Genomic DNA, 27727 nt, shown 5'->3' on the forward strand with positions numbered 1-27727 from the left:
TTGATGCTTTTCCCCCTAGGTTTAAACAAGGTGTGCTGTTTTTTACATGGCATGTGTCAAGTTTTTAAACTGTTAAAAATAAATTTTCTCAAATACTTTTTGTGGCTCATATAATTCTAATTATTAAGGTATGCAGCAAATTTCCTTCAGCATGAGACACATTCCACGAGTACTGCGGTCCAGACAAGCAACATCTTGACAGCTAGCACACTAGCGTGCTCTGTCTCATCTCATTCTCTCTGCCCTGGTGCATGTTTCCTTCTAACTGCATGCCACTCTGTTTATTATTTCTTACTGCTCTCTGGTCCCTAATGTCGACCTGCTCCCTCTTCTCCCCCCCCAGAGGATTGGCTGTGTCCCTGCCCTAGCACTCCTCCACCTTCCAGTAGCTTGCCTTCCCTAGACTCTCCCTATTTCTGGATCGCCCCACCCTGTTTACTGAACTCCATCAAGACATCTCCCTGTTTATTGACACTCCATCTCCCTCCCTCAGAGGTCTCACGATTCCTTGGCCTCTCTCCTTCTGTCATTGCTCATCCGTGCCGATATCTCCACACAGCATCTGCACGGCAGACCCAATCTCCCTCCATTTATTGCTCCCCTGCCTCCTCCACATCCATCAATTGATCAGTGTATTGGTGTCTCTGTGCTCCATTAACCCCCTCTGTATCTATTGATCCACGCATTGTTTGAGCGCGCCTGGCGGACCCTGCCTCGTCCCAATGATGGCGGCGGCGGGCGACGCCGCGGCCTCCCATCCTTTCGCCTCATAGTGACGTCGCCTCCAGCTCGATTCCAAGGCGCGCAGCCTCCTCCCCAATACAACCTAACCCTCACCTTTCTTCCCCCACGGGCTGTTGCTGAGTCCCGGCTCGGTTTCCCCGCCCTCTTTTGGGCCTGCTATCGAGGTTGGTTTTGTTCGCCGTGCTGCTGCTTCGGGCTAGCTGGGCCCTGCCGCCGCCATCTTTTCACTCTCGGATCGATTGCTATGGCCGGGGCTTCCCACTACCACCAGTACGCATGCGCATAAACCGGGACATCCCCTCCCCTCCCCCGCTCCGTACGACACAGCTCACCTCAGTGGTGGGAACTGCGCATGCGGGGCGGTGCTGCTCTCCGGGCACCTTGGTGCCGCCGTCTGCGGCTGCGCAGCTCCGGCCGACCGGGTCTACGGCTGCGTGCAGAGGATTTTACGCGTGCGCGGTGCGGCCAGGGGGGCGAGTGAGCTGAGCAGCTAAAATGGAAGATGAGGAAATCGCTGATAATTGGGAGGAAGCAGCCGATAGTGGGGTAAGGAACGTAGAGTGAAACCGTGGAGAGGCTGGGTCCTGCTTTACTATCGGGTCTTGTGGTCTGTTGAAGCGGTTAAATAATGTTCTCAAGGCTAAAGAGTTGGGCAGCAGCAGTGTGTATGTGTGCAACAGTTAAAGGGTCTCGCTGACTGTCGGCCACAAGTGTGGGGCAGGCAGCAGGGGGCCGCTGTGTGTGAGAGGGTGGGGTGAGGGACAGAAGAGAGGTAAGGCCTGGACGCAGGCCGAAAAAGCTTGGAGGTGCCATCTTCTTAACAGAGAGCGAATATTGGCAATGGGAGGGATACTAAATACCGTAACATGCCCAGAAAAGGCATTGGAAGCGAGTGATGCAGATTCCAGACCAATGGAGGTAATGTAACCACTGTAGTTGGAGGCGCGCACTTTGCTGGCAACTCCCAGGAGTTGTCAGATAGCTTTCCCACCACCTCTACAGACTTGGGGAACGATAAGGGGAAACTGGTAATGCTTTTCACCACAATTAGGATACTGAAACATAGAATCGGGCATCCCAGATCAAATTATGTCATAGTCATGCTTTTGGGCAGCAATTTTTGGGTAATTTAACACTGAGAAACCTGTGGAATTCGGTTTGTAGCAAATTAACACTGATTGCTAGGATTCTGAAACAATTGAATCTTTGCCATACATTTAGTGCTATATAACGATTTAAAGTTTTTAAGCTGGAGTGAGAACTGCTTCATCAATAGGAAGACTAAGTAGGCAGTAGTACCTTTCTTTTCCTTCAAAGAGGTAGGTAAAATTCACTGTTCAATGGAAGTTGCACTATAAAGCAACAGTGTGTTTGTGATGGTTTAGAAATGGATCCTGTGGAGTTATCTATTATTTTTGACTTTGGTAAAGTTGCATGGCATAGCCTACAACCTTTAATTTTCCAGTGTAGTTGTTTTCAGCAGTCACCAAAAAATCTAAAGGGCTTTAAATATCAATTAGAACATCTTCATTTCTCTACTTAAAACAAAATGTTAAAAAAAATTCCAAGTTGACAGAAGGATAGGTAAAAATTGAAAAGTTTAATAGCTTTAAATTTAAATAGTTACAGTGGCGATTAGAAAAGTTTGATATTGTATGGTTGAGGATCTGCACAAAACTTAAAATCAAGATAGAAATAAAATAGTATTCAGGGCAATGGTTTGAATTACTTGAGAGAGTTGAACCCATTTTTCTCAAGTGTTGCTGTTTTAAGAACCGATAGAAATGCTTTGTAGTATAGTGCACTTCATTAGATCTTGCTGCGATAGTTTGTGTAGTTGCTCATGTCCAGAAGTTCTGCCAGCAGCAGTTTACTTTCTAAATTGAAGAGCTTGAATGAATGACAGTATGCCACAAATGGAGAAAGAAATACAAAAAAATAAGAAACTGAATTCCTGGATTCTGAGTCTATAGAAGCAACTGTACCAAGTGTGATGATGTAGGTTGTAATATATCCTGTCACACTGATTATTCAAGAAAATTTTTATAAAGGTTCACCTGGTATGTGATGACTGAACTCGGGGTTTTTCAACAGCAATTATAGCACCCAGTTGTGCAGTTAGGTAAAAATGTTAACATGTGCTCACCTTCACTGATCTCCCAGCTACCTATGCAACTTCATTTCAACAACGTTAACAACTTCAAAATCAAAACAGATAGAATGCGCACTTGACATTGCTCCATTTGGGTTTTTAAATCCAAAACTGTGTTGCACCATGCGATGTAGCCTTGATTTAATAGTTTATCAGAAAACACTGAATGTCCAATAATCTAGCAAGCTGCTGTAGCACTGCAGCATCTGCTCTAGTTCAGAAGTACATTGATTGTGCAATGTCTGGAATCTGTAACCAGAAATCTATTAAATATAAATGAGTTTGGTATGAAAGGTCTGGCTGACCTTAGAAGCAGCAAGTTGTAGAAATAAATCAGATGAACTGGCCATTTAGTCAGCTGTTGGAATGGGGCGTACAGATTATGCAGTGTCTATAGGATGAGGCCATTCTGCCCATTGGGACCTTCAACGTTTTTCTTTGGCATACATTTGTCTGATTTTCCCTGTGAGGCCAGAGTGGAATCTGCCTCAGTCACATCTGCTGGTAACATTCCAGAATTGGGCCACTTGTATGTAAAGGGAAAAAAAAGAGGCCTTCCTTTTATTTTACAGCCATGACTTCTAACTCTCAACAATAATGGAGGGATGTGCTGAACTCCCATCATTTTATATATTTTTGAGATGTCCCTTTGGCCTTTTTTCTAGTTCCTCACCCATTCTTGTGAAACTGTTCAAACCAATGAGTTAAGTGTATTAAAACATTACAAAATAATGTATTGAAAGGACCTGGGAGACAGCCTTTGCTGAACACCTATGCTCTGTCTGCCAGAGAAAGCAGGATCTTCCAGTGGCCACACATTTTAATTCCACATCCCATTCCCATTCTGACATGTCTATCCACGGCCTCCTCTACTGTAAAGATGAAGCCACACTCAGGTTGGAGGAGCAACACCTTATATTCCGTCTGGGTAGCCTCCAACCTGATGGCATGAACATCAGCTTCTCAAACTTCCACTAATGCCCCACCTCCCCCTCGTACCCCATCCGTTATTTATTTTTATACACACATTCTTTCCCTCACTCTCCTTTTTCTCCCTCTGTCCCTCTGACTATACCCCTTGCCCATCCTCTGGGTTCTCCCCCCCACCCCTTGTCTTTCTTCCCGGACCTCCTGTCCCATGGTCCTCTCATATCCGCTTTGCCAATCACCTGTCCAGCTCTTGGGTCCATCCCTCCCCCTCCTGTCTTCTCCTATCATTTTGGATCTCCCCCTCCCCCTCCCACTTTCAAATCTCTTACTAACTCTTCCTTCAGTTAGTCCTGACGAAGGGTCTCGGTGTGAAACGTCGACTGTACCTCTTCCTAGAGATGCTTCCTGGCCTGCTGCGTTCACCAGCAACTTTGATGTGTGTTGCTTGAATTTCCAGCATCTGCAGAATTCCTGTTGTTATTGAAAGGACCTTTTGTGTTGATGCTGTTTACTAATACATTGGTGAAAAGTTATTAAGTTTTTTGTTTGGGGTCAATACTTTGGAATTTAGTAATGTTTAACTTTTTCCTCTCTAGACAAAATATTTAAAGAGTGTATATGTGGATGCTGAGCAAGCAAAGACCCAGGGTGACTATTTGCACCTCCATCCTGACGTTGTTCAGTGTTTGAATAACCGATTTGTAACGCAACAGCTTTAGTCTGGGCAGTTGATGTATTAATGAATTATTTTTTAAACAGTTAATGCGGATGTTTAGAATATCAGTGTGCTGAAACTGGTGACCTTTTGGCTTTGTCGTTCCTGGGGCATCAGTGATTTAAGCGAGCTTGGACACCTACAGAGCTGCTGTTGGGCTGAAGCCCAAGTGGGAGGGCCTAACTTAAACTGAAACTAAGCAAAGGAAAAGTTTAAATCAGGATCTGATTACACCTTCACAATAAGCTTCGTTCAGGATTACAATTAGTGCTACGTGAAGTTGAGTACATCTTGTTTGAGGACACGGTTTTAAGGTGCTTGGAAGTAGGTACAGAGGAGATGTCAGGGGTAAGTTTTTTATGCAGAGAGTGGTGAGTGCGTGGAATGAGCTGCTGGCAATGGTGGTGGAGGGAGATACAATAGGGTCTTTTAAGAGGCTTCTGGATAGGTACATGGAGCTTAGAAAAATAGAGGGCTGTGGGTAATCGGAGGTAATTTTTAAAGCAAGTACATATACGGCACAGCATTGTGGGCTGAAGGGCCTGTATTGTGCTGTAGGTTTTCAATGTTTCTATCTGTAAAGAACTCTGGCACAGATTTTCTGTAACATTCAGGAGGTCTAGAGTATTTTAACAATTTTATAAGCAAATAATGTAATCACATAGCTGGCCCTTTCTACTTCTATTTTAATGTGTATCAATCTGGTCATGTACTGTATATACACGCACCACACCTTGGATGTAGGCTCTGTCAGATTTGATTGCAACAATTGGCAGTTGTCTGTTCTTATTCCTCAGACACTGTTTTCACACCACTTTTGCTGGACTGCTTGGGTGTACTCTTTTTATTGCAGCAAATCCTGACTTTAGTTTTGATTGTGTCCATCTGTTTGTACCTTGGTGTACAATTCAACTGATTATTGTTTTTAGAGCACACCTCTTTATACTGCATGTGATTCCTTTCTTGCAGGAAATCGATCGACGACTAGAAGCAAAACTAAAGATCCAGCAGAAAGAAAAGTAAGAACTATTTCTAAAAAAAAGTGCTAACAATTTATTGTCTCCCCCTGATGGCTTGACTGGTAATAGCTTCATTCTGTAATACAAATGAAAGTACCAGCTTCTCTACTTAATCGTATCTTAGCTGGTATATGAACACGTTCTGCTCTTTAAAATCTTACATAACAATAATTCCCCCCCACCCCCAAATGTAACGATTTTTTTGCCCCTGCAGTCTCATAGAGTTGCTCCGCTAAGTTAAAACGGCGCCTTTGGAATGTTTTTCATTGCTGTTCCCTGGTTAAATAATCTTTGGGTGTGAACCTTGGTTCATTTGGTAGCAGCAAGGCAGTGAGTTGAAGTAATGTTCTGGAGACCAGAGTATAAAAATCTTGGTTGATGTCCCAGTGTAGCAATGAGGGACCATTTTTTTGGGCGAGACTTTAAGCTGAAAATATCTGCACTCGAGTGAACAAAAAATTTTTTTTTAAGTTTCATGAAACTACTTTGAAGAACAAGGTTGTTGTCTTTGGTATCCTCCTCAATGTTTATCTCTGCTTTTGTGATGTTAGTTACTGATGACAGGGTACTGCTTTTTGTGTAAATTTGCTCTTCGAAATTAGCATTCATATATCTTGCATTATAACTTGACTATTCCAAAGTACTCTGCCTGTAAAGTGGCTTGGGATGTAAATTTGGTTTGGTTACAAGTTTTTGAGTGTGCATTTTTATCAATATTGTAAACTTTTGAGGTGCCCCCTTAACTCTATTCTTCCTCTGTGTGGATGGTCCTGAAAAGCTAGAGCTTGCTGCAATGTTTAACTGTGTGGAATACACAGTGGGCAAAATCTGACTTGCTTTGTTCATGACATAGCCCACCTGTCTTAAAAATGAAGGGGCTGAAGTGTTAATATCTGGCAGAAAGGAGAGCAGCAAATTTTTGAAGGGAAATACTTCAGAAAGGCAATTTTTTTTTTTAGTGCTGGTTTCCAGATGGGGTTTGCTGATTTGGGTATCCACTTGCGATACCTGCAAGAGAGTTTGCTTAAGAATTGTTGTTAGCTGGTAGAAGGCAATAAATAAAGCTGTCATTAACCACATTATGATCAACCCTGAGTTAGTAACTTCAAATCTACGTGTACTGTGACCACGCCATTTGAATGACGCATTGTTTCATTGCCTCTTTTAGTTCAAAAAAAGGCCAATATATTTGGTTGAAAATGGCATTCTCCTTTGCAATCCATGTTTACTTTTCTTTAATATGCAGGATTGTCTCGAACCTGATCTTCTGGCCAGATCTTCTCCAGGTGGAGTTCATTTGCTTAGACTTGCTTTTTTTTTTGGATGTGTAGGGATAAATGAACTGATCCTTCACAAAAGGAGATGTCCTGTGAGACTGAGGATTCATTGCTATGTAGGCCTTGGGGATTGGCTTACCACCTCACCGTTTGTTTTCAGTTTAAATGTCTGACTGACAGTGGTGGTGGGATTGGTGTGGGTGCAGTGGTTTATACTATTGGAGCTTTTTTGAACCTCAAAGCTAGAGAATAGTTGCCAGGATTTGGTGGTAAACTCCAGTTCTAATTACAATATGCAAAAGAGGTCGTGTTAAGGGAAAATCAGATGGAAATTCTTCAATTTAGTAAATAGGGAACTTCCATTGGATTTTCTGTTCTGTATATAGTCTTGAGTAAATTGGATGCAAGTTGTTTTTTTTTTGAATTGTGATGATGCATGCTCTTTTGAAGATAAAGTTCAGTGGGTAGAGAGGGAATAATAAAATTCCTCACAACTAGTTTTCCACTGCACCTTTTAGGATTTGAAGACTTACATCAACTCTTGAGTAGATATGTTGTGAGTGCCACATTTGTGTCAAGAGTTGCCTTTCTGAGGTGAAGAATTTTGTGGAACTGTTCAGAGTAGAAACAAGTTCTTGCGTAATCTGACCGAGCTTCTGCCATAACCACAACAGGAATACCTTTAAAGCCCCTTGGGGTTGTGGATGACTTGTTTTCACTCCTGTCCTGTGGGTTCTGATGTGGTTGATAAAACTCAAGTAGGGTTTGCAGACTGAAGCTGGTGGGGATGAAGGTACTTGATCAAGCAAGCAAGTGGCTTGATTGGGAGGTAATATACTCCCCACTCCCCCCCCATGGAATTTTGCATACTCATGATGAAAGATTCAAGGCTCTCTGCCATCTTGAATCAATGGTCACATGGATTGGATGCTTTCAAGGAAGCTTTGCAGTCATTCTTGAATTGGAATAGCCTAACTATTTGGGAGTCTTCTGCAGCAGAGCCAATGGAGTGCAGTTAGAATCTGTATCCTCGGGTCATTGACCTGGGAGAGAATACTGTTGGCTGGCTTGTCAATGGATTTGGAGAATTTTGATGAACCATTTTGAGGTGCCTCTCCAGTTCTTCAAAATTCCTGTTGTAGGAAATGTCTCTGAAGTGTAAATAATGCCAGCAGGGATCTTTGTTTCCTTGTGGACTGCAGGCTTTGTGTGGTTCTTTAGATTTTATCTTCAAAACATTTTTCCCTTAGTCAACCAAAGAATGTGCTTGAAAAAAAGTTCTTGCCTGCTGAGACAGATTGAATTTTTAAGTGTAACTAATGTAAACATGCTCATTGTCCATTGGTAACTGTCAAGCCAAGTATGAGTTAGTTGGAAAAATATGTTTTCAGTGAATTGGAAAGGTATTGATGGATGTACTTTGAATATGATTTACTGAGGAAGAGTCCCTTTTAAGCATTATGTGAAACTGGATAGTGGTTGAAAACGGGAAGTTGTCTAAAATTAGAACTTCTGTACCAAAATGGAAATGTAGTTGTCTAAAGGGAATTTTTAAAAAATCCTAAATAAAAATTGAGTTATTCATATCTAATCGTCACCCTTTATTTTTCCTTGTTGGAAATTGGGTTTCTGTGTGGAAAATAGCCTACTAATAACAGATTCCTCTCTAGAAGTTAGTACACTGGTCAATAGATAATAAGTAATGTATTAATAAATGTACAATCATGTGACAGGAACACAAATCACAGGGTGCTATTGATCCAATAATTAAAAGAGATTGTGTTTGGTTGCCAGATTGTTCTTTGGGAGGATGAGTAGAAGTAAAGGGTCTTGATCTGAAACACTGGTTGCCCATTTGCCTCAGTTTAAATTTGTTGCAAAATTAACATTTGAGTAATGACAATGGAGAGTGGAATCTGGAGGGACTTCCCACCCTCCTTGAAAGTTTGAGTTTTCAGAGGATGCTGTCTACTTTAATTGCAATAGCACATTTTGACATAAACATCCAAAGAATCTGCTTGCTTTGCTAGGTACTAGTAATGAAACTACAAGTAAATTAAGTTACCCTTCATACTTCTAAGAACAAACTGATTTGTTACAAGTATGGGCAACTGAATAGTGATGTACAAATAAAGCTTCTGACCTTCTTGGATACGTATATGACATATGAAGTCAGTCCTTCAAATATATATAAATGCCCAGGCACAAATTAAATAACCTGCTCTGCTTGTCAGCATCTCTTTTAACTCTTCCAGTTGTCTTCAAATTGCCAACTGTGGATGAGCAGTCATTTTTCTTTAACTTGAGATAATGATTCAGCTCATTGTCCTCTTTCACTATTGTAAACTCTATTTCCTGGACAATTTTTCAGATTGAACTAGATTACAAGTTTAGTATCAAATGACCCCAAGATGAGATTTGGAGCATGGTTTTTATTAAGCCTGCCTATTTCCACATATTAACATTGCTGTTTTACCTCTGCATTAGCTTTTGATTCTGAAACTCTCTTCAATGTCTTTGTTAACTGAAGTTACATTTTTGGCCCGTCTCCATTCCTACTTTCTGAATATAAAATTGCTTAACTTGTCCCAACTCAAACCTCTTATCCATTGCATCTGTGGTCACTGACCCTCATCCTTCATCCCTCTATGACCCAGTTTGCACTTGCTTGCTAGTCTATAACTCTTATAAATTTGTACACTTCATTTCTAATGCTCCAATCATCACATCTTGCTTACTATTGAATCGGGTAATGGCAGGATGATTTCAGTTGCCATGGCCCATTGTTTTTTTTAAATCTAATTTGCTTTTTAGATGGTTCAGGTTATATTTAACTCTAGGGTTTTGACGTTTTCTCATGTTAGAGTAAGAACATACACTCGGTGGTCTCTATTATTATTTACCTCCTGTACCGAATAAAGTGTCCACTGAATATTCATATCTTCTGCTGCTATAGCCCCTCCACGACATGTTATGTGTTCATAGATGCCCTAATGCACACTGCTGGTGACGTGGTTATTTGGGTTACTGCTGCGACCTCTCTTAGAACTGTCACTCACTGTTTTTTTGTTTTTCACACCAGTCCCTGTAAATTCTAGAGACTTGTGTGTGAAAATCCCAAGAGGTCAGCAGTTTCCGAGATACTTAAACCATCCCGTCAACACTGGACAACAAATTTTTTTGAAAGTGTTACTTCCTCTGAATTTTTTTGTTGTTTATGATAGACCGCTTGAAGCTAAACACAAATATAATTTCAGACCTCTTGTATCATGGAAGAATTTGGAGAAACAAGAATTTAACTTTTATTTAAATATAATGCATTTAATTCATGGTGCTAACACTTTGCAATAATTTAACTAAGCTAAAAATGTTTTGCTGATTTTCGTTTATACTCAGTGTCTGAGGCTTCTTGCCTATGTGTCCAACATTAATCAACCAGCATTGATGGACTCTAGTTGACCTGATATCGTTTCTCCATGACCGCAATGTCCTGATGAAACCTTTCATCATGTTCATCACTGACAGCACCAAGATTTGCAGGAAGAAGCCCAAATGGGAATGCAGAAAATTAATCTTTTAGTGACATGTTGCACTTCATGGTTTTGTATGCTTGGGGCAGGTTGCCATCCAGCTGCACATACTGTAGTTTGGTGCTCCGTAGTTGCCAAGAAAACTTTCAACATCTTTGAGTGCCTTCTGTGCGATTTTCTCCGGTCCCACTAAAAGTTCTTTGAATTGCCTGTCATTGTTGACCTGTTTGTTTTGTGCACCAACAAAAATGTCTTCCTTGATCTTCGTATCAGTTATTCTGGGAAATGTCTGTCTCAAATATCGACATCCTTCACAGAAATTTGTAGCCTTTCTGAATTGCCTAAGCATGCCCAGGCTTGCCTGGACAAGTTAGAAAACTTTTCAGCTTACATTGTGGGCAACAAATTATGAATTAAATTACAAATATTAAAAAAAATTTTAAAAAGGTGCCTGATAGGGAAATTTCATGGTGATTTTCATGATCAGCTCAAAATCCATAAGATACACTGGAAAGTACTCTGAAAGCAAAATGTTTGTTGTCCAGTGCAATCATTCCATGGTCAAAGTCATTTAAATCACGTTTCTTTCCCATTCTGATGTTTGTTCTGAGTAACAACTGAACCTCTTGACCATGGCTACATGCTTTTTTGCATTGAATCGCTGCCACATGATTGGCTGGTTAGATGTTTGCATTCACGAGCAGCTATACTATTACTTAGGCCCATCACCCCTTCTGGGGTATAGCCTACTAAAAGCAGCTTGCCCGAGTTCCCTGTTCTAGGCCAGTCCTTCGAGTTGTTCCCAAGTGCAGTCCAGCTTTGAAAATTCTTCCTCTCCCAGGGATGCGGTGTGTAGAGCCTCGTATTTCTGGAGCACTGGTTTTTTACAGGATGGGGTTCCTAGCCCCATGCCCAACCCACCTCCTTTTGCAGCTGGGCTTGTGACAGTCTGTGGTAGAATGGTACAGGTATACCTAATAAAGTGGCCACTGAGTGTAAGTAAATGTGGGATATTGTGAAGTTTTATAGAGCTGGATAGATGAATTTGTATATTTTCTGCTCTATATTCATGAATTGAATGTCGGCAATAAGTTTGCACAAAGCCTGGTACTCATGCGATTCTCTTGAATTTTAGAATGTGAAAACAAATAGAAAGCTTGACACACCACAGGGACCTGCTATGCCTCGGTTTATCTGAAACGCTCCACACCTTTAACTACATTACTGTATATTGATCCTACTGAGCCAATGGAAAGACTTTCATTTTGCTTTCTTTCATTGTCCTCTTAACCTTTCAAAAAGGATGAGTTGGCACTGCTGGTGGCATCAACCAGTTCTTTACATCACATTTCCTGTGCCGCGGCCTTATTTCTCAGCATAGGTTAAGTTTGTGGTTCTGTTGCATTCAGTTCTGTCATATTCTCTTTTTAGCATTTTATAAAGTACTTGAATGGATATGATAAATCTAAATGCTTTTTCATGTTTAACCAGGAAATCGAAACAGGCACCTAAAGTTCCCATCGTCATACAAGATGACTTCCACCCAACACCCTGCACCCGACAAATCCGCATTCTGAAGAGACCGACGAGTAACGGGGTTGTAAACACGCCACACTCTGCTACAAGGCCAATGCCACAAGTCAAATCACTGGCTCAGAGAGAAGCTGAATATGCAGAGGCACGGAAAAGGATCCTTGGGAGTGCGAGTCCTGAAGAGGAGGATAAAGCCAACGCTGACAGGTAAACACAGGGCATTTGGAACACCCTTCAGCTCCACAAAACTAATGAGGCATGGCATCCAAGGAGACCTTGCTTTGTGGATCCAGTAATGGCTTGCCAACAGAAGGCAAAGGGTGGTTGTCGATGGTTCGTATTCTGCTTGGAGGTCGGTGACCAGTGGTTTCCCGCAGGGATCTGTTCTGGGACACCTCCTGTTGGTGATTTTTTTTTTATAAATGACATGGATGAGGAAGTAGAAGGGTGGGTTAGTAAGTTTGCTGATGATATAAAGGTTTGGGGTGTTCACGGCTAGTCTGGAGGGTTGTCAGAGGTTACAGCGGGACATCGATGGGATGCAGAACTGGGCTGAAAAGTGGCAGATGGAGTTCAACCCAGATAAGTGTGAAGTGGTTCATTTTGGTAGGTCAAATTTGAAGACAGAATTTAATATTAATGCTAAGACTCTTGGCAGTATGGAGGATCAGCAAGATCTTGGAGTCTGTTTCCATGGGACACTCAAAGCTGCTGTGCAGGTTGACAGTGTTATTAAGAAGGCGTATGGTGTGATGGCTTTCATTACCTGTGGGAATGAGTTCAAGAGCCGTGAGATAATGTTAAAGCTATACAAGACCTTAGACCCCACTTAGAGTTCTGTGTTCAGTTCTGGTTACCTCACTACAGGAAGGATGTGGACACTATAGAAAGAATTCAGGGGAGACTTACAAGGATGTTTCCTGGATTGGAGAGCATGCTTTATGAAAATAGGTTGAAGGAACTTGGCCTTTTCTCCTTGGGGTGATGGAGGTGAGAGGTGACCTGATAGATGTGTATAAGATGATGAGAGGCAGTGATCAAGTGGCTAGCCAGAGGCTTTTTTCCCAGGGCTGAAATGGCTAACATGAGGAGCATAGTTTTAAGGTGCTTGGAAGTAGATAACAGCGGCGGTGTCAGGGGTACGTTTGACGCACAAAATGGTGAGTGCGTGGAATGCAGTGCCAGCAACAGTGATAGAGGCGAATGCAACAGGGTATTTTAGGAGACTCTTAGGTAGGTACATGGAGCTTAGAAAAATAGAGGGCTATGTGGTAGGGAAATTCTAGACAGTTTTCTAGAGTAGGTTACATGGTCGGCACAACATTGTGGGCTGAAGGGTCTGTAATGTGCTGTAGATTTCTATGTTCTATGTGCTTATGATCTTATAATAACTGATTCTAAAATCGAGCTTAGTTTTCTGTATTCTTCCTTTTATCTTAAGAGAGTGACTGTCTGAGATGCATGCAGTGAAGAGGTTTCTCTTCACCAGAATTTACAACTTCTCTAAAGATTTCTCAGATCTGTACCACATGTAGCAGGTGTTGTAAGGCACTGGGAAAATGCCACCAATCTATTTTAGCAAAATCCTCCAATTGCAGGAAGGATTAGCAAACAATCATCTGTGTTCTTTCCCAAGCTAACAGCACCCCCCCCCCCACCCCCGGGTGTTGAGTCTGTACCCAGGGTTGGTTCTCATAGGCAGGCCACATTATTTGCTTGCTCCGCGCCAGGCTCCTGAAGCAGGTGTTCAACTCTGAACTTTATCATGGGAAGAAATTTCCAAACAGGCAGAAGAAAAGGTTCAAGAAGGTGCTTGAAGTCTTCTTGAAATGCAAAATCTCCAATGAATCTGGGGAATATTTGTCCTATTTCTGTTCATATTGGGGAAGAAACATTTGGGATGGTGCTCAAAGGCAAGGATGAAGAGCACATTGGGAAACTACAAGTGTCAGAGTGGGCAGACTACTTCCAAATAACCCACTTGCTCTGTCAGCTATCACCTGCCATGAGATCGGGGGTAGCCTTGTCTTTGTATTAATGAGTCAAATAGTGATGAAATATTGAGTACAGCCATTGGTTTGTTCAATAACTTGTTTCAGATTTCTTACAAAACCTTGCACTTCCATAATTATCTTTTGAACTGAGCATGTTGTGTGCCTATTCACCCTTACAGGGAAATGGTCTTAGTATGTTTACTGGATGAACATTGGGCGTACTTCACAATGCCAAAAATAACTAAAAAGGAATGGTGAAAATTCTGTATGGGCAATTAGTCGTAAGGTTTACTGATAGGGTGAATATTAAGACTTAGGTATTTTTTGGGAATAATTCTTGTGAATAGACTATTTTTGGAGCATATCAATATCAGTTAATTAAACATCAATCAATCAGTAAGTTTTGAACCTAAGATTGTCTGGTGTCCCCAGAGGAATCTATGAAGCTTATAATCCTGTTTATTGACTTCTACTGCAAAATGTATATATAGATACTAAATGAGAATCAAATTAATTTAGCTGTATTCTCTGAAGTCAAGTAATCAATTGGTGCTTTTTTTCTCCATACGGCTCTTGTGAATTTGGGGAGTAATTTCTGGCTAGTGGTTCACTATATACTAAGTCCTTGTTATATGTGAGTGATTGGTGCACAGATATCCCCAGTAACAAAAATGTAAAGATGGTTGCAATGACATACTGGATTTTTACTGGGTCTCACAGCAGAGAACTTTGGAGGAATGTGTGATGTTTACAAATGTTATCAGTAACACATGGTCAATCCCAAAAGAGCATGTATCCACAGGCATTAAGTCAGCACATAACATAAAGATCGTGCAGATAAATAAAATACTCTGAAGATGCTGATATCATCTGTTCCATTTTTAAAAATAAGATGGGGAATTGATCTTCCTAATGATTAATGGAACTGGGTACCTTGGAGGAGATTGAGATGCAAATGAAGGGAAGTATAACTCGTCAGTGATATTGAAACAAAATAGCTTCAGAATCAGGTTTATTATTACTGGCATGTGTTGTGAAATTTGTTAACTTAGCAGTTCAATGCAATACATAATCTAGAAGATAGACAAATAAATACAATCAATTACAGTATATGTATATTGAATAGATTAAAAATAGTGCAAAAATGAATATACTTAAAAAGTGAGGTAGCATTCACAGGTTCAGTGGCCGTATAGAAATCGGATGGCAGAGGGAAAGAAGTTGTTCCTGAATTGGTGAGTGTGTGCCTTCAGACTTCTGTACCTCCTTCCTGATTGTAACAGTGAGAAAAGGGCATGCCCTGGGTGCTGGGCATCCTTAATAATGGAGACTCCCTTTCTGAGACACTGTTCCTTGAAGATGTCCTGGGTACTCAAGATAGGGCCAACTAAATTTACAGCCCTCTGCAGCTTAGACCATAAGGTATAGGAGCAGAAGTAGGCCACTCAGCTCATTGAGTCTGCTCCGCCATTCAATCATGGGCTGATCCAATTCTTCCAGTCATCCCTACACCACTGCTTTCACCCCATACCCTTTGATGCCCTGGCTAATCAAGAACCTATCTAACTCTGCCTTAAATGCACCCAGTGACTTGGCCTTCACAGCCGCTTGTGGCAACAAATTCCACAGATTTACCACCCTCTGACTAAAGTAATTTCTCCGCATCTCAATTCTAAAAGGACGTCCTTCAATCCTGAAGTCATGCCTTCTTGTCCTAGAATCCCCTACCATGGGAAATAACGTTGCCATATGTAATCTGTTCAGGCCTTTTATCATTCAGAATGTTTCTATGAGATCCCCCTCCTCACTCTTCTGAACTCCAGGGAATATAGCCCAAGAACTGCCAGATGTTCCTCATACAGTAACCCTTTCATTCCTGGAATCATTCTGGTGAATCTTCTTTGAACCCTCTCCAGAACCCTCTTCTATCAGACAGTGATGCAGCCTGTCAAAATGCTCTCCACAGTACATCTATAGAAGTTGATTTTTTTTTTTGACCTATCAAATCTCTTCAAACTCTTAATGACGTATACTCGCTGTCTTGCCTTCTTTATAGCTGTATTGATATGTTGGGGCTAGGTTAGGTCCTCAGATCTTGACACCCAGGAACTTGAAAATGCTCACTCTCTCCACTTCTGATCTCTCTGAGGATTGGTATGCGTTCCTTTGTCTTACCCTTCTTGAAGTCCACAATTAGTTCTTTCGTCTTACTGACGTTGAGTGTAAGGTTGTTGCTGCGACACCACTCCACTAGTTGGTGTATCTCGCTCCTGTGCGCCCCCTTGTCTCCATCTGAGATTCTACCAACATTGATTGTATCAGCAAATTTATATATGGCATTTGAGCTATGCCTAGCCAAACAGGCATGGATATAGAAAGAGTAGAGCAGTGGGCTAAGCACACACCCCTGAGGTGCACCAGTATTGGTTGTCAGCGAGGAGGAGGTATTATCACCAATCCACACAGATTGTGGTCTTCCGGTTAGGAAGTTGAGGATCCAATTGCAGAGGGAGGTACAGAGGCCCAGGATCTGCAACTTCTCAATCAGGATTGTGGGAATGATGGTGTTAAATGCAGAGATGTAGTCGATGAACAGCATCCAGACATAGGTGTTTGTATTGTCCAGGTGGTCTAATGTTGAGCGAAGAGCCATTGAGATTGTGTCTGCCGTGGAGCTATTGTGGCAGTAGTCAAATTGCAGTGGGTCCAGGTCCTTGCTGAGGCAGAAGTTCAGTCCTGTCCAACCTCTCAAAGCATTTCATCACTGTAGATGTGGGTGCTACTGGGTAATAGTCACTAAGGCAGCTCACATTATTCTTCTTGGGCACTGGTATACGAGGGGTGATTCATAAGTTTGTGGCCTAAGGTAGAAAGGAGTCAATTTTAGAAAACCTAGCACATTTATTTTTCCTACATTTACACACTTAGTCCAGTGGTCAAGGAGCATAGGGATCCCTTCTTTGTGGAAGTCGGCATCTTGGACCTCCAGAAAGTGATCCACAGCAGGGTGATTGTTAAGTCTGTGGTCCAAGGTAGAATGAGATGAGTTATTAACTTCAAACTTTCTGCATTTTCACTCAGAGTTAAACTGCACGTTCATTTACAAGAGCTGTATAACTTATCTCCTTCTACCCAAGGCCACGAACGTATCAATCGCCCCTGCTGTGGACCACCTGGAGGTCCAAGATGCTCTTGTTACATGCGCATACAGTTCAACTCTTTGAGTGATAATGCAGAAAGTTTGAAGTTAATAACTCATCTCCTGCCTTAGGCCACAAACTTATCAATCACCTCTGCTGTGGACCACTTCTACAAAGAAGGGATTCGGATGCTCTACGACTGCTGGACTAGGTGTGTACATGTGGGAGGGGACTATGTTGAAAAATAAATATGCTAGGTTTTCTAAAATTGACCTCCTACCTTTGGTCATGAACTTATTAATCAACCCTCGCAATTGTTGCCTTTTTGAAGCAAATGGGAGCTTCTGCCCCTAGCAGTGTGAGTTTGAAAGTGTCCTTGAATACCCCGCCAGTTGGTTGGCACAAGTTTTTGGAGCCTTACCAGTTATTCCGTTAGGGCCTTCCACTTGGTGAGGGTTCATCCTCTTTAAAGGCAGCCTAACATTGGCCTCTGAAACAGATCACAGGGTCACTGGGTGCAGCAGGGATATTCACAGCTGTAGTTATATTCTCCCTTTCAAAGTGGGCATAGAAGGTGTTGAGTTCATCTGGTAGTGAAGCATTGCTGCCATTCATGCTATTGGGTTTTGCTTTGTAGGAAGTTATGTTCCTTTTTCATTGCCGTATGTGGTTGGGTTAGGGAGAAAGTACAGAAGGCCCCTCAGTGAAATATTATTTTAAATCTCTTGTATGATTGAAGAATAGCCTAACGTTTGCCATTTACTGATGAGAATTTCAGTGGGTCGCAGGTATAAACATGTTGATTTGGGGTAGAGAGTGAAGTGTCCTTGTTCTGATTTTCTAGCAAATGACACCCACAAAAATAGGTTGAATTTTCATGATGCTGAAATAGTGAAAAGATGTGCTAGTAAGGTTACTATGGCCACATTCCAGCTTTGTTATTTTTATTCCTATCGTGATATAACTCATTATTGGCAAGTGAAGTCGTTATTGCATTTTCCTATATCAACTGTTCTGTTGGTCACACAATATATCTCTAAGTCGCAGCTAGACAGACTGCTTTTAAATTTTCTGGATAAACCACCTTTATTATGAGGACACTATCTAAGTGTAACATGCTGTAAAGTTTCACTGCTAAGGCTAATGCAATGGCTTCTATGTAATGTTCTTCTGTTAAGGTAATGGTTTCTCTGTAGCAGCAGTTTGGGTTATGGCTAGAGATAACAGGACTTTGGAGTGTGTGTTATCCAATGGAAGAAATGTTCTTGTGTGTCTGGGAGTCTGGTTTTTTTGCGGTCTTTCGTCGGGGAGCAATGAAGAGAGAGGACGTGAATAGAGAGAGTTGGAAGACCACCGGACAGAGTCGACTGAGGAGCAAGGGTCCGAGGGCCGGCTACGCTTGGAGGTCGACGGGAACAAATGAACGACAGCTCCAACGATGCGCAATAGACTTTTTCCTTAAAATGGGCCCTTTTACTTTTTATTTTCTTTACTAACCCCCTATCCAGATTAAGATTTATAAAGTTCAATCATTTAATTGCATATGATGTACTGTCTGATATTTTGCGGTGCGTATTTCTAACTGGGCAACACATCACACAGCATCCACACAAACGAGATTTCTCAATTTGGTGGGGCCAGAAGTTGTTTTCCCCCAGACGAACACATGCTTGCCGAGCCTGAGGGTTACATAAATATGAAAAAAACTTCTCAGTGTTAGAATTGATGCCCACCAAAGACGTGCAGTTTTCATAAACGAGTTGGCTAAATTTGATAAATGCTGAGCAGACTATTTTGTAACCTCCAGGTGAGTGAAACCAATACATACAATAGAATCATAAATAGATTCCTTTGACTACGTTCATGCTACATATTGTACCTACCTACAATAATCCCATTCTTGCATCATTGGGTCTGGAGTCAACTATGCCTGAATGAGACTATGACTGCATCACCACTTCATTGCTTCCCAGACTCCAACCACCATCTGTAGCAGACTTTGTCCAACTTTCAAAAGGGAGATGAAGCTTGAGGCTTGTGAAGGGGAGAGAGATTGCACTGATGTTTCTGCATTCATGTTCAACCAGATTTCCTTCTCTCCAAGGTTCTCATTGTCCATTGCATATTGTGCTCAAATTGAGCATTTAAAGAAAAATCTTTTGTGATTTGATAGAAAACTTGTAAGAAAGCAAGAATATGTTGACTTGCATACAGCTATGTTTGCATTATGAAGCCAGTTATTGTGCTATCTAAGCTTGTTGGTTATTGTGCAGAGTATAGGCTGGACTTGTAATGTGCTCCTGTTAATGATACACTTGCAGAAATATCGTTGACAAAGCATCTTAAAAGTATTTAGGAATTGTTCATTGTGCATTGTAGAACCCTTTTGGGATCAGAATCGTAGCTGGATCATTGTATATAGGAGTAACAACGACAGTAACAATAAGGATTTGACACTGTCTCCTTCTGATATTAAACCTTTTGTGTTTCAGGCCAACTAGGATCACCCAGTTGGAAGAGAACAGGCAGCAGAGCAGTATAATTCGACAACCCCTGGGCCCCGATGGTACACAAGGCTTCAAACAACGTAGATAAAACATGCGCTAGAGAGCGCGCTTTATAAAAGAGGACTCTCCATGACTGAGCGTGCAGTGTTGGACAGAGAAAACGGACTCCAGCAGAGGACCTGATCTGCTTTATTTGCACTGTGATCCCCCTTTGCTCCGCCCACTGTGACCTTTCTCCTTGCACACTGTGATCCCTGCTCCGCCCACTGTGGATGGCACACTGCTGTGAGCTCTCCAAGGAAACCATGAAGGGGAGGTTTCTTGCAATCAGACTGGCCAAGAATATATTGTGTGCCATTTCTAATCAGAAATTTGCTCCAGCAATAATACTGTTTAAGAATGTTCAATAGTTTATCTTTTAATTTCAGGAAAGAATTTGACTATGTATTAGTGATGGGTGCTGTTTCTCTCATCATATTCTATACAGGATTGTTTTGGTTTCTTTGCATCTAATCTATTACTGCAGGATAGTTGCTCATGGCTAATTACCTTGCCAAGCAATATGTCAAAAAAAATCCATCAGAAATGCACCCATTTTAAAATTATTTATTTTGTGTAGTATTTAAAATATCTTCAAAACATTTATCTAGAGAAACAGGACAAGAACATAAAGATCCACCGAAGGATTGTGAACAGGTTCGGGCTGTTTGGCACAGCAAACCAAGATGCACTATGGAACACATCTGTTGTGTTGGTGGCTTGGTGCACAGCCAATTCCTGTCATTCTTGTCGTCCCTTCGATGGTAGGAGAGTATGTCTGTTGATTCACAGAAAACTGGTCGCAGAGGGGGGGAGTGATGAAGAGAGCAGCTCTAATAATGGCCATGAATGTTATTATCTCACACCTGAAAGTGGTTAACTACAGCATCTGAATTCCAGGATTTAGATTGAGTCAAAAACTCGTGATGGTGAGATTAAAATATGGCCCATTAGGGTAGCACTTAAGGTGTTAACTGCATAACGTTGTAGTCATGTGATCTTATTCCAGCACTGCCTTCTGCTCATTCACCAGCCATGCTTTGTGCGTGTTGGTTTTTGATATAACCTGCGGGATAGGTATAACTTGCAGTAGTAGAATTTTTTTTCGAAGAGGATGTTTTGGCAAAGGCCATGCTTTTAGTTAATGCTGCTCCCGTTATGGTTCAGTGCAGAGCAGTAATATTGTCAGAAACTGGGCAGGTTTTCAGAGGTGTTCTTATCTGACTGTCTTCTCAGTTTTATGAAGAAAGAAGGACAGAAATAAATGAAAATTTTAAAGGGAAACAAAATAGTTTCAATCAAATTAAATGTTCCTTAGGAAAGTTGGAAGGCTTTGAGGCCAATTAGTGGAACCTGAGGTTTTGGTATTTCTCCTTTCTAGTGGTTGTGTGCATTCTGTACCCTGCTCTTGACAAGGTGTTGCAGTTATGGTCTATCACTAGTACATACTCTTAATGTGTTTTTTTTTCAAGGTATTGCCTTTATTTTCTACAATTTGAAGAAAACTTTTTAGATCCATCTAATATTAAAAGGGCACGTGATTTTTGTGTTTTTTTTTGTTGAGGCTCGCATGCGAGCTGATGCAGCCATCTGTCCTGTTTGCGCATGTGCGCACATGTATGTATTTGTGTGTGTACATTTTGTGTATGTCTGCCTGCGAACAAAAAACTGTTTTTTGTGGGGGATGGGGGTGAGAGTAATTAATTTTCGTATATTTCAACCAGTGCTTGGAAAGAGTTAGCTGTCTCACTCCTGAACAGCTGGAAGCACAGCAGCCTTGTATTTAACAGCCATCAGATTATTGGACTGAGGCACCTAGCTCGGCGCAATTGATTTGGAGTGAGGTCAAAATAGCCTTCAAATGCTACTCACATTTGTGGTTTTAAAAACTGCAAGATGTCCGGCCCTAGAATTATTTTATAATGGGTGATATTGTGTTAAACCTGGTCATTTGTTAAATATCAAGCTAATGTACTTTTTCTGTGTAACTTCTTCCCAGGGTTTGGTTTGTAAATTGGTGATGTTTCCATGCAAACTGGGATATCACTTGACTGACTAATTCTAATCTCTGGTGTTCATGAAACTGGCTTGACTGAAATGATTGCCTGAGACTCTACTTTTGTAAATGATGAAGTAGCAGACTCCCCACTGATTCTGTAGATTAATGCACTGTGTGATGTGGTATACAAACCAAAATGGTCATAATTTTAATCGAATTTTGGCTCCACAATGGCCTGAAGAGGCAGGGAACATTTAATAAGTGTTCTCCCCATTGGGTTTTCAGTGATTGTTAAAAATGCACCACGGTTGAGTTATAATCCTGCTGCTTTTTCTTTCCTGCCATCATCTAGTCAGGTAACCATTGTTCAGTGTATATCACTTAGTCAAAGTAATGCTTATGTAACTATTTCTAGGATGACTAAATGCATTCAAAACAAACCGCTTAGGGCAAGTACTGCACTGGGGATTTTCATTCCTATGAAGCAGTGCAAATATGTTTTTTAAGCATAAAAAATGTTTTTTTTTTGATCAGTGAACCAACTAATTTTTATAATTCTAACCAGGAAATATAATCAGGTGACAAGTGTTTTTAAAATCAAGCTCTGGTTTTGTTTCTTGCAGTTATTGTTGTCAGAGCTCATGTGTTTGATGGTAAACCAAAAAAAATGTACAGTGAAGCGCATGTATCCGAGGTTACATAAGAAAGCTGTCACTGGTGTGCAATGCAGTGTATGACATAATGATACTTGTGGGATCTATTGTCTTTGAGGGTCATTATTGAGGAGAAGTTTGTTTGCAAACACTAGTATTATACAGGCAAAATAAAGATAGTGAAATCTGGTTGTGAAAGGACTCTGGAGGATGCCATGTTCAGTTTGTTTGGGTTAGAAGAATCAAAAACGGACTCGAAGAACATTGCACACTGCATACACCAGCATAATGTGACAACAGATTGAATCTGCAGTAATAAACAAAATCAGGATCCAACTGCAGGACTGCTGATGTATGGTAAAAGGTCATCTCTAGGTCAGGGATAGATCTGGGCTGATTGTAATACAGATTAAAATGTTGGAATAAGTTAATAGATTGATGTTATAACCATAAAGCAATGTTAACTAAATCTACAAGGTATTTTGATAAAGTATGGAGAAAGTCCTAAGCGAACCTTTTTAATGTCTATATAAATGTTGCCCTGTCTTGTAAAAATTGTTTGTGCTTCTGATCCAGAGAATCTAAAGTAGCATTCTATCTCCTTTAGCTTAAAAGCTAGCCCTCCCCTTCACTGCCAGGCTATGTTACTGGAATCAAGCTCCTATTCTGTTTGGAACTGTTGGCATAAAACTTCTTGCAGGGCCTTCCAGATGTTTCAGTAGGAACACCTCACTGGAAAGGCTATCTTGTTGAAGATCGGTGAACCGAACAATAGACAATGATGCTAACAGTGTTCCCAAATGACCAATGAAATACCTGAGGGAGATAAGTAGGGTATTAATCAAGTGCTGAGAGTCAATACTTGTGTAGTGAACCGTGTTGTTAAGGTGGTATGTGGAGGGAGAAGTTCAATTTTAAGTTTAAACTATAGCCTCTGTTTATTAAGTTCTCACATCACAACTCTTACACATTAGACTAATGCACTAATAATGTGAGAGATCAGCTGCTGGTTGTCAAACAGAGGTGTGGGTCTGTGTATGTGGATGGCAGTGTTGGGTGGAGCCACATTTCAACTTTTTAGAACTTGTTTAAATCAGGGCTGCTTTGCTAAATTCTATATGGTGTCAAACTGTAATTGTTATATGGTTAAATTATTGGGCTGTCCTAAGATTTTTGGAGATCAAATTTTGATTTTTCCCATGGAAACCATGTTCAAATATATTTCAATTACTAAGTTGATCTTGGCTCTCACTCAGCCAGACAAAGCTGCATTATATGACTTGAATTTACCCTAGTTATTTTTTGGTATTTTTCCCCTTTTAGGAAAGACAAGTTGTAAAGTGATTTAACAAAGTGAATATGGACCTTTCAATTTGCAATTTAACTTGCAGGTTGTTTATATTGAGTATCATAATTTACATCTGAGTAGTGTGAAACTTTCAAACAGACTACAGTTCTGTTTTATTTATAAAAGAAAAGGCTGGAAATTGTGAAAAGAGAAATGTTAATTATTATTCTTTCAAAAGATGCTGCCTGACCTGAGAGTTCCCAAGATTTTCTGGTGTTTGCTTTTAGATTTCCAGCATCCAGTTTTTTTTAACTTCAATTTGGCTTTAACAATTACAATGGAATGAAATTCTTGTCTGAGTAATTTTTTAATATACTGGAAGTAGTGGGATCTTAAGTCTTGTAATGAAGGGCACTGAGTGCTGCAATTATTACTGGTACTACGGAGATCTAACCTACAAAACTGCACAACAAAATATTTGGCTAATATGGATGTGCCGAACCCTGCAATTGGAAGAAATGGTCTTAAAGAATCTAAAACCTGTTTAATTCTATTCATTTTTAGTTACTCCCATGTATTTCACATTTAGATAAAAAATAATCACCTGCTTGTATGAATATTTGTAAGAATACAACCCAGAGTTCAGTAAGTGCAACAAATGTTGGGTATTCTTAATTCCAAAGTAATTTTGCATTAGTCCATATCTACCCACTTTATCACGGCCCCATCTCCCAAAAATCATCATTTTGCTGTTGCAAAAAGCCACTTTTTTGAAGCACTGGGATAATACAACTGAGTAATCTCATAAAGGATTGCATTAACAGTTGTGCTTCAATACTTTACGTCCCATAGAAAATGCTGCAGAGTTGAATTTGGACAGTATTGTCCTAAATAACAGCTATTGGGGCCTGAATGTAAATCAAAATGCCTAGTAAGAATGTCAGGTCTATCTATCTCAAATAAAATGTTCAATCTGGATTTGTACAATTATCCACTTGTTACTGTACCAGCAGGTCCTGTAGATGGTACCTTCATTGTGCTGAATGTGATTGATGGTTTCAGTTAGTAAGTAATAGTAATTTACTCTTGAATTCCATTCCAGCCAAATATACAAGATTCTTAAATGGCAAATACTCGTTCGGATCATGCTGTTTTATCTGAAGGATGACATGCCACTTGTACATAGACTGTCAGAAAAATATTTTTAAAAAATCTTCCCAGTAAGCCCCATGTCAATCAAGTAAACCTGGAATTGGGGTGTTGTAGACATTGTATTTCTAACTGAGGACTGAATTGTAAGTGAGAGGGAAACAAGAAGTAAGTATTTGGGAAGGAGGTAAACATTTACAAATCAGACTGAGGACACTGGTTCCCAGTTTTTAAAACACAAAGCCTTGATAGACTATACAAAGTAGCATAATTGTGCACTTTTATTAGGTTTGTAATGTTTTGTGTAATCAAATGTCCAGTTTTAATTTGAAATTTTATTGGTTTAAATCAGTCCTTCTAAGCAAATCAATTCCCTGTAGAGCTTTTCAAAAGCTGAATGATTGGGCCAGTGAAAAGACCAATGATGTCACCCCGAGGAATTTAAAAGTCATATCAATCCTTGTCTACAAGCATGTATAATAGTTATTTTTAGAATATGCTGCTTTTTTGCTATTGAGTTCCTTTTCTCATACCTTTAGCAAAATGCATTCTCCTCTCAAACCCTGCCCAGGTTTCCAAGTCAATCCTGCTGCTGTTTCTGAGAACAGGGCTTGTCTTGAACTTTCCCAGCTCAGGGTATCCTCAATTGATTTTTGGTTTGGTTATGCCTAATGTTCATTGAAAATATAGGCAAAATTAAATATCTGCAACTTTCAATTGACCATGTGGCATTTATATATTATGGGGGAAAAAAAGCTAGTCCATCATATAGCATGCTATTTTGAGTTTTAATATCCTGATAGCTAAAGATGGTTTTACTATGACTTGTCAAATTAATGCTTCCCTGGTAGGCACTGTCAAACTTGGATGAGGTATTTGTATGTTGCAAAAATTTGAGAGACTTCATCTTTAGATCTACTGAAATGTCACAAATGATTTTTTAATTGGATAGTGCAGTTTGCATTCTGAAAGGACACCACTTCTTCTTGGGAGAGGGGGGAATTATTATTTTGCATGGATGTGATTCACTGCTCAGTTGTGACTTTGTTTCAACCAAGCCTGTATGTCTTGAACTCCAGACTTAAAGTTGATCAAATAACATCTAACAAAAAAATCTGTAAATATTTTCTGGGGCACTTAATGAGAATTGCTGTAGTGTCTCCAGACAGAGTTTCTAGTAATATTTAATAAGAACCACCCCCTTTAAGCTAGCAAAATGCCAATTTGGTAATGTGTCCATTTGCTTCTTGCATGCTTTTGCACTGTGAAAGTGGTGCAATCCTATGCCATTTTGTTAGTGATGTGAACAGCTGCTGGATGCCTGTCACACAATCTAATTAGAATTATTTTGTGTTGATTAGGAGGTTGTTGTCAGGCAAGATGTCTATCACTGTATTTTGTCATGATTTACTGACTGTACACAATGTAACATTTGTGGGATTTGGTTTTAACAGCTGACAGTACACAATGTAACATTTGTAGGATTTGGTTGTAACAGCTGACAGTACATATATAACAGTACACAATGTAATGTAGGATTTGGCTGTAATAGCTGACAGTGTACACAATGTTACTGACAGTGTACACATATAAGTGTACACAATGTAGCATTTGTGGGATTTGCTTGTAACAGCTGACAGTATACATATGTAACAGTGTACACAATGTAACGTTTGTGGGATTTGGTTGTAACAGCAGACAGTGTACACAAAGTAACATTTGTGGGATTTGGTGTTAACAGCTGCCGTTTCTTGACTGAATTTATTATAGATGTTTATTTGCAGGAAGGCTGGGAAAGATGTGCAAATACTGTTTAATTGCCTGTAAAACATCTTTATCTAAAATAGATGCTTTTGCTAATGCTTTCCTTTTAATTATATTTTATCCTGCAACATCATCTGGAATTGTTTTAAAGCAGCATTTTCTTACAGCATTCAGCAAAAGGAAAGTTCTGGCCTGAGATTGCTGAATATGATCTGTACAACTTCTGTTTATAACTGGCAAAGTTAACTATATTTTGAGTAAAATTTTATAAGTTTAGTTTCAACAGTTTGGTCTTGTCTCTGTTGTCCTCTACCTGACTTGGGTAACATACTGACAGTAAATGGGGCTTTGTTTTGATTGCAGGATATTTTTGTGATGAATAGGACAGAGAAATAAAGGAATGCATAACCCACTAGACTTTCAATGAAAGTCCTATTTACTGTTTTGGTTTGATAATTCTTCACTCCATCCAATTCCACTGGACAACAAAGATTTTGCTTCCTGAATACCTTTAGGTGTATCTTATGAATATTGAGCTACTGATCATGAAAATCACCATGAAATTTCCCTATCACACACCATTTTTTAAAATCACATGTTTATTATTTCAATTCATAATTCAAGTCAATTAAAATGTTGCCTACAATGTAAGCTGGAAAGTTTCCTATCTTGTCCAGGCATGCATGGGCACGCTTAAGCGGTGCGGCTGCTGCATGGCAGGACAGGTTTTAGTGATAATTATTGGGTTCAGGACTGTAAGGATGGAATTTGGTATCACCAGGAACAAAAATTTCTATGAAAGATTTTGATATTTGAGACAGATGCTTCCCAGAATAACAGATGCCAAGATTAAGGAAAGCATTTTTGTTGGTCCACAAATCAAACAGGTCATCAATGACAGGCAATTTGAAGAATTTCTAGTGGGACCGGAGAAAATCACATGGAAGGCATTCAAGGAAGTTGTTGAAATTTTTCTCGGCATCTACAGAGCACCAAACTACATGCAGCAGGTTGAAATCATGCTTCAAGCATATAAAACTATGAAATGCGACTCCTCCTCCTGGCATTGCATAGAGTAGGCGTGTTTCTCAAACGGCTCCATTCTTTTTGAATTACTGAATCCAATCTGCTTCAAAAACTTACTTTTGGAGTATTATGATGTATCGTGCTAAAACTTCTATATAAAAAGAAGAGGATCCTTCTGTGACTATGGAAACTATTGCGGAGTTAATTCGGAAAACTCAGAGCAAAACATCTGAACAACTTTCAGATGTATGTTTAAAAGTTACCACAA

The 27727-nt window shown here is 40.3% G+C and overlaps 2 protein-coding genes across 4 annotated transcripts in view; one reads left to right on the top strand and one right to left on the bottom strand.

Moving 5' to 3' along the window:
• zbtb17 (zinc finger and BTB domain containing 17) overlaps positions 1–1001 on the bottom strand; it is a 33991-nt gene extending 32990 nt beyond the window's left edge. For 2 of the 3 annotated variants that reach the window (XM_072245282.1, XM_072245283.1), the window contains exon 1: positions 838–1000. The gene's annotated coding sequence lies outside the window, so the exon portion shown is untranslated. Of the gene's footprint in view, positions 1–837 lie in introns of all 3 variants that reach the window. The other variant, XM_072245285.1, reaches the window with a different exon arrangement.
• On the top strand, positions 713–26716 carry szrd1 (SUZ RNA binding domain containing 1). Its single transcript, XM_072245286.1, has 4 exons — positions 713–1290; positions 5511–5560; positions 11859–12107; positions 19527–26716. The coding sequence occupies exons 1-4, from the start codon at positions 1240–1242 to the stop codon at positions 19627–19629; spliced, it is 453 nt and encodes a 150-aa protein (XP_072101387.1). The 5' UTR covers positions 713–1239; the 3' UTR covers positions 19630–26716.
• The last annotated feature ends 1011 nt before the right edge of the window (positions 26717–27727 follow it).

Source organism: Mobula birostris, chromosome 27, assembly GCF_030028105.1.
Source record: "Mobula birostris isolate sMobBir1 chromosome 27, sMobBir1.hap1, whole genome shotgun sequence".
Lineage (NCBI taxonomy): Eukaryota > Metazoa > Chordata > Chondrichthyes > Myliobatiformes > Myliobatidae > Mobula > Mobula birostris.

What these genes read in the sequence shown, in the direction of transcription:
- szrd1 (XM_072245286.1), top strand. Translation starts at nt 1,240, where the DNA reads ATGGAAGATGAGGAAATCGCTGATAATTGGGAGGAAGCAGCCGATAGT. An exon ending in AGGAAGCAGCCGATAGTGGG is followed by an intron (nt 1,291 to 5,510) that starts GTAAGGAACGTA and finishes CCTTTCTTGCAG; the next exon opens with GAAATCGATCGACGACTAGA. An exon ending in GATAAAGCCAACGCTGACAG is followed by an intron (nt 12,108 to 19,526) that starts GTAAACACAGGG and finishes TTTGTGTTTCAG; the next exon opens with GCCAACTAGGATCACCCAGT.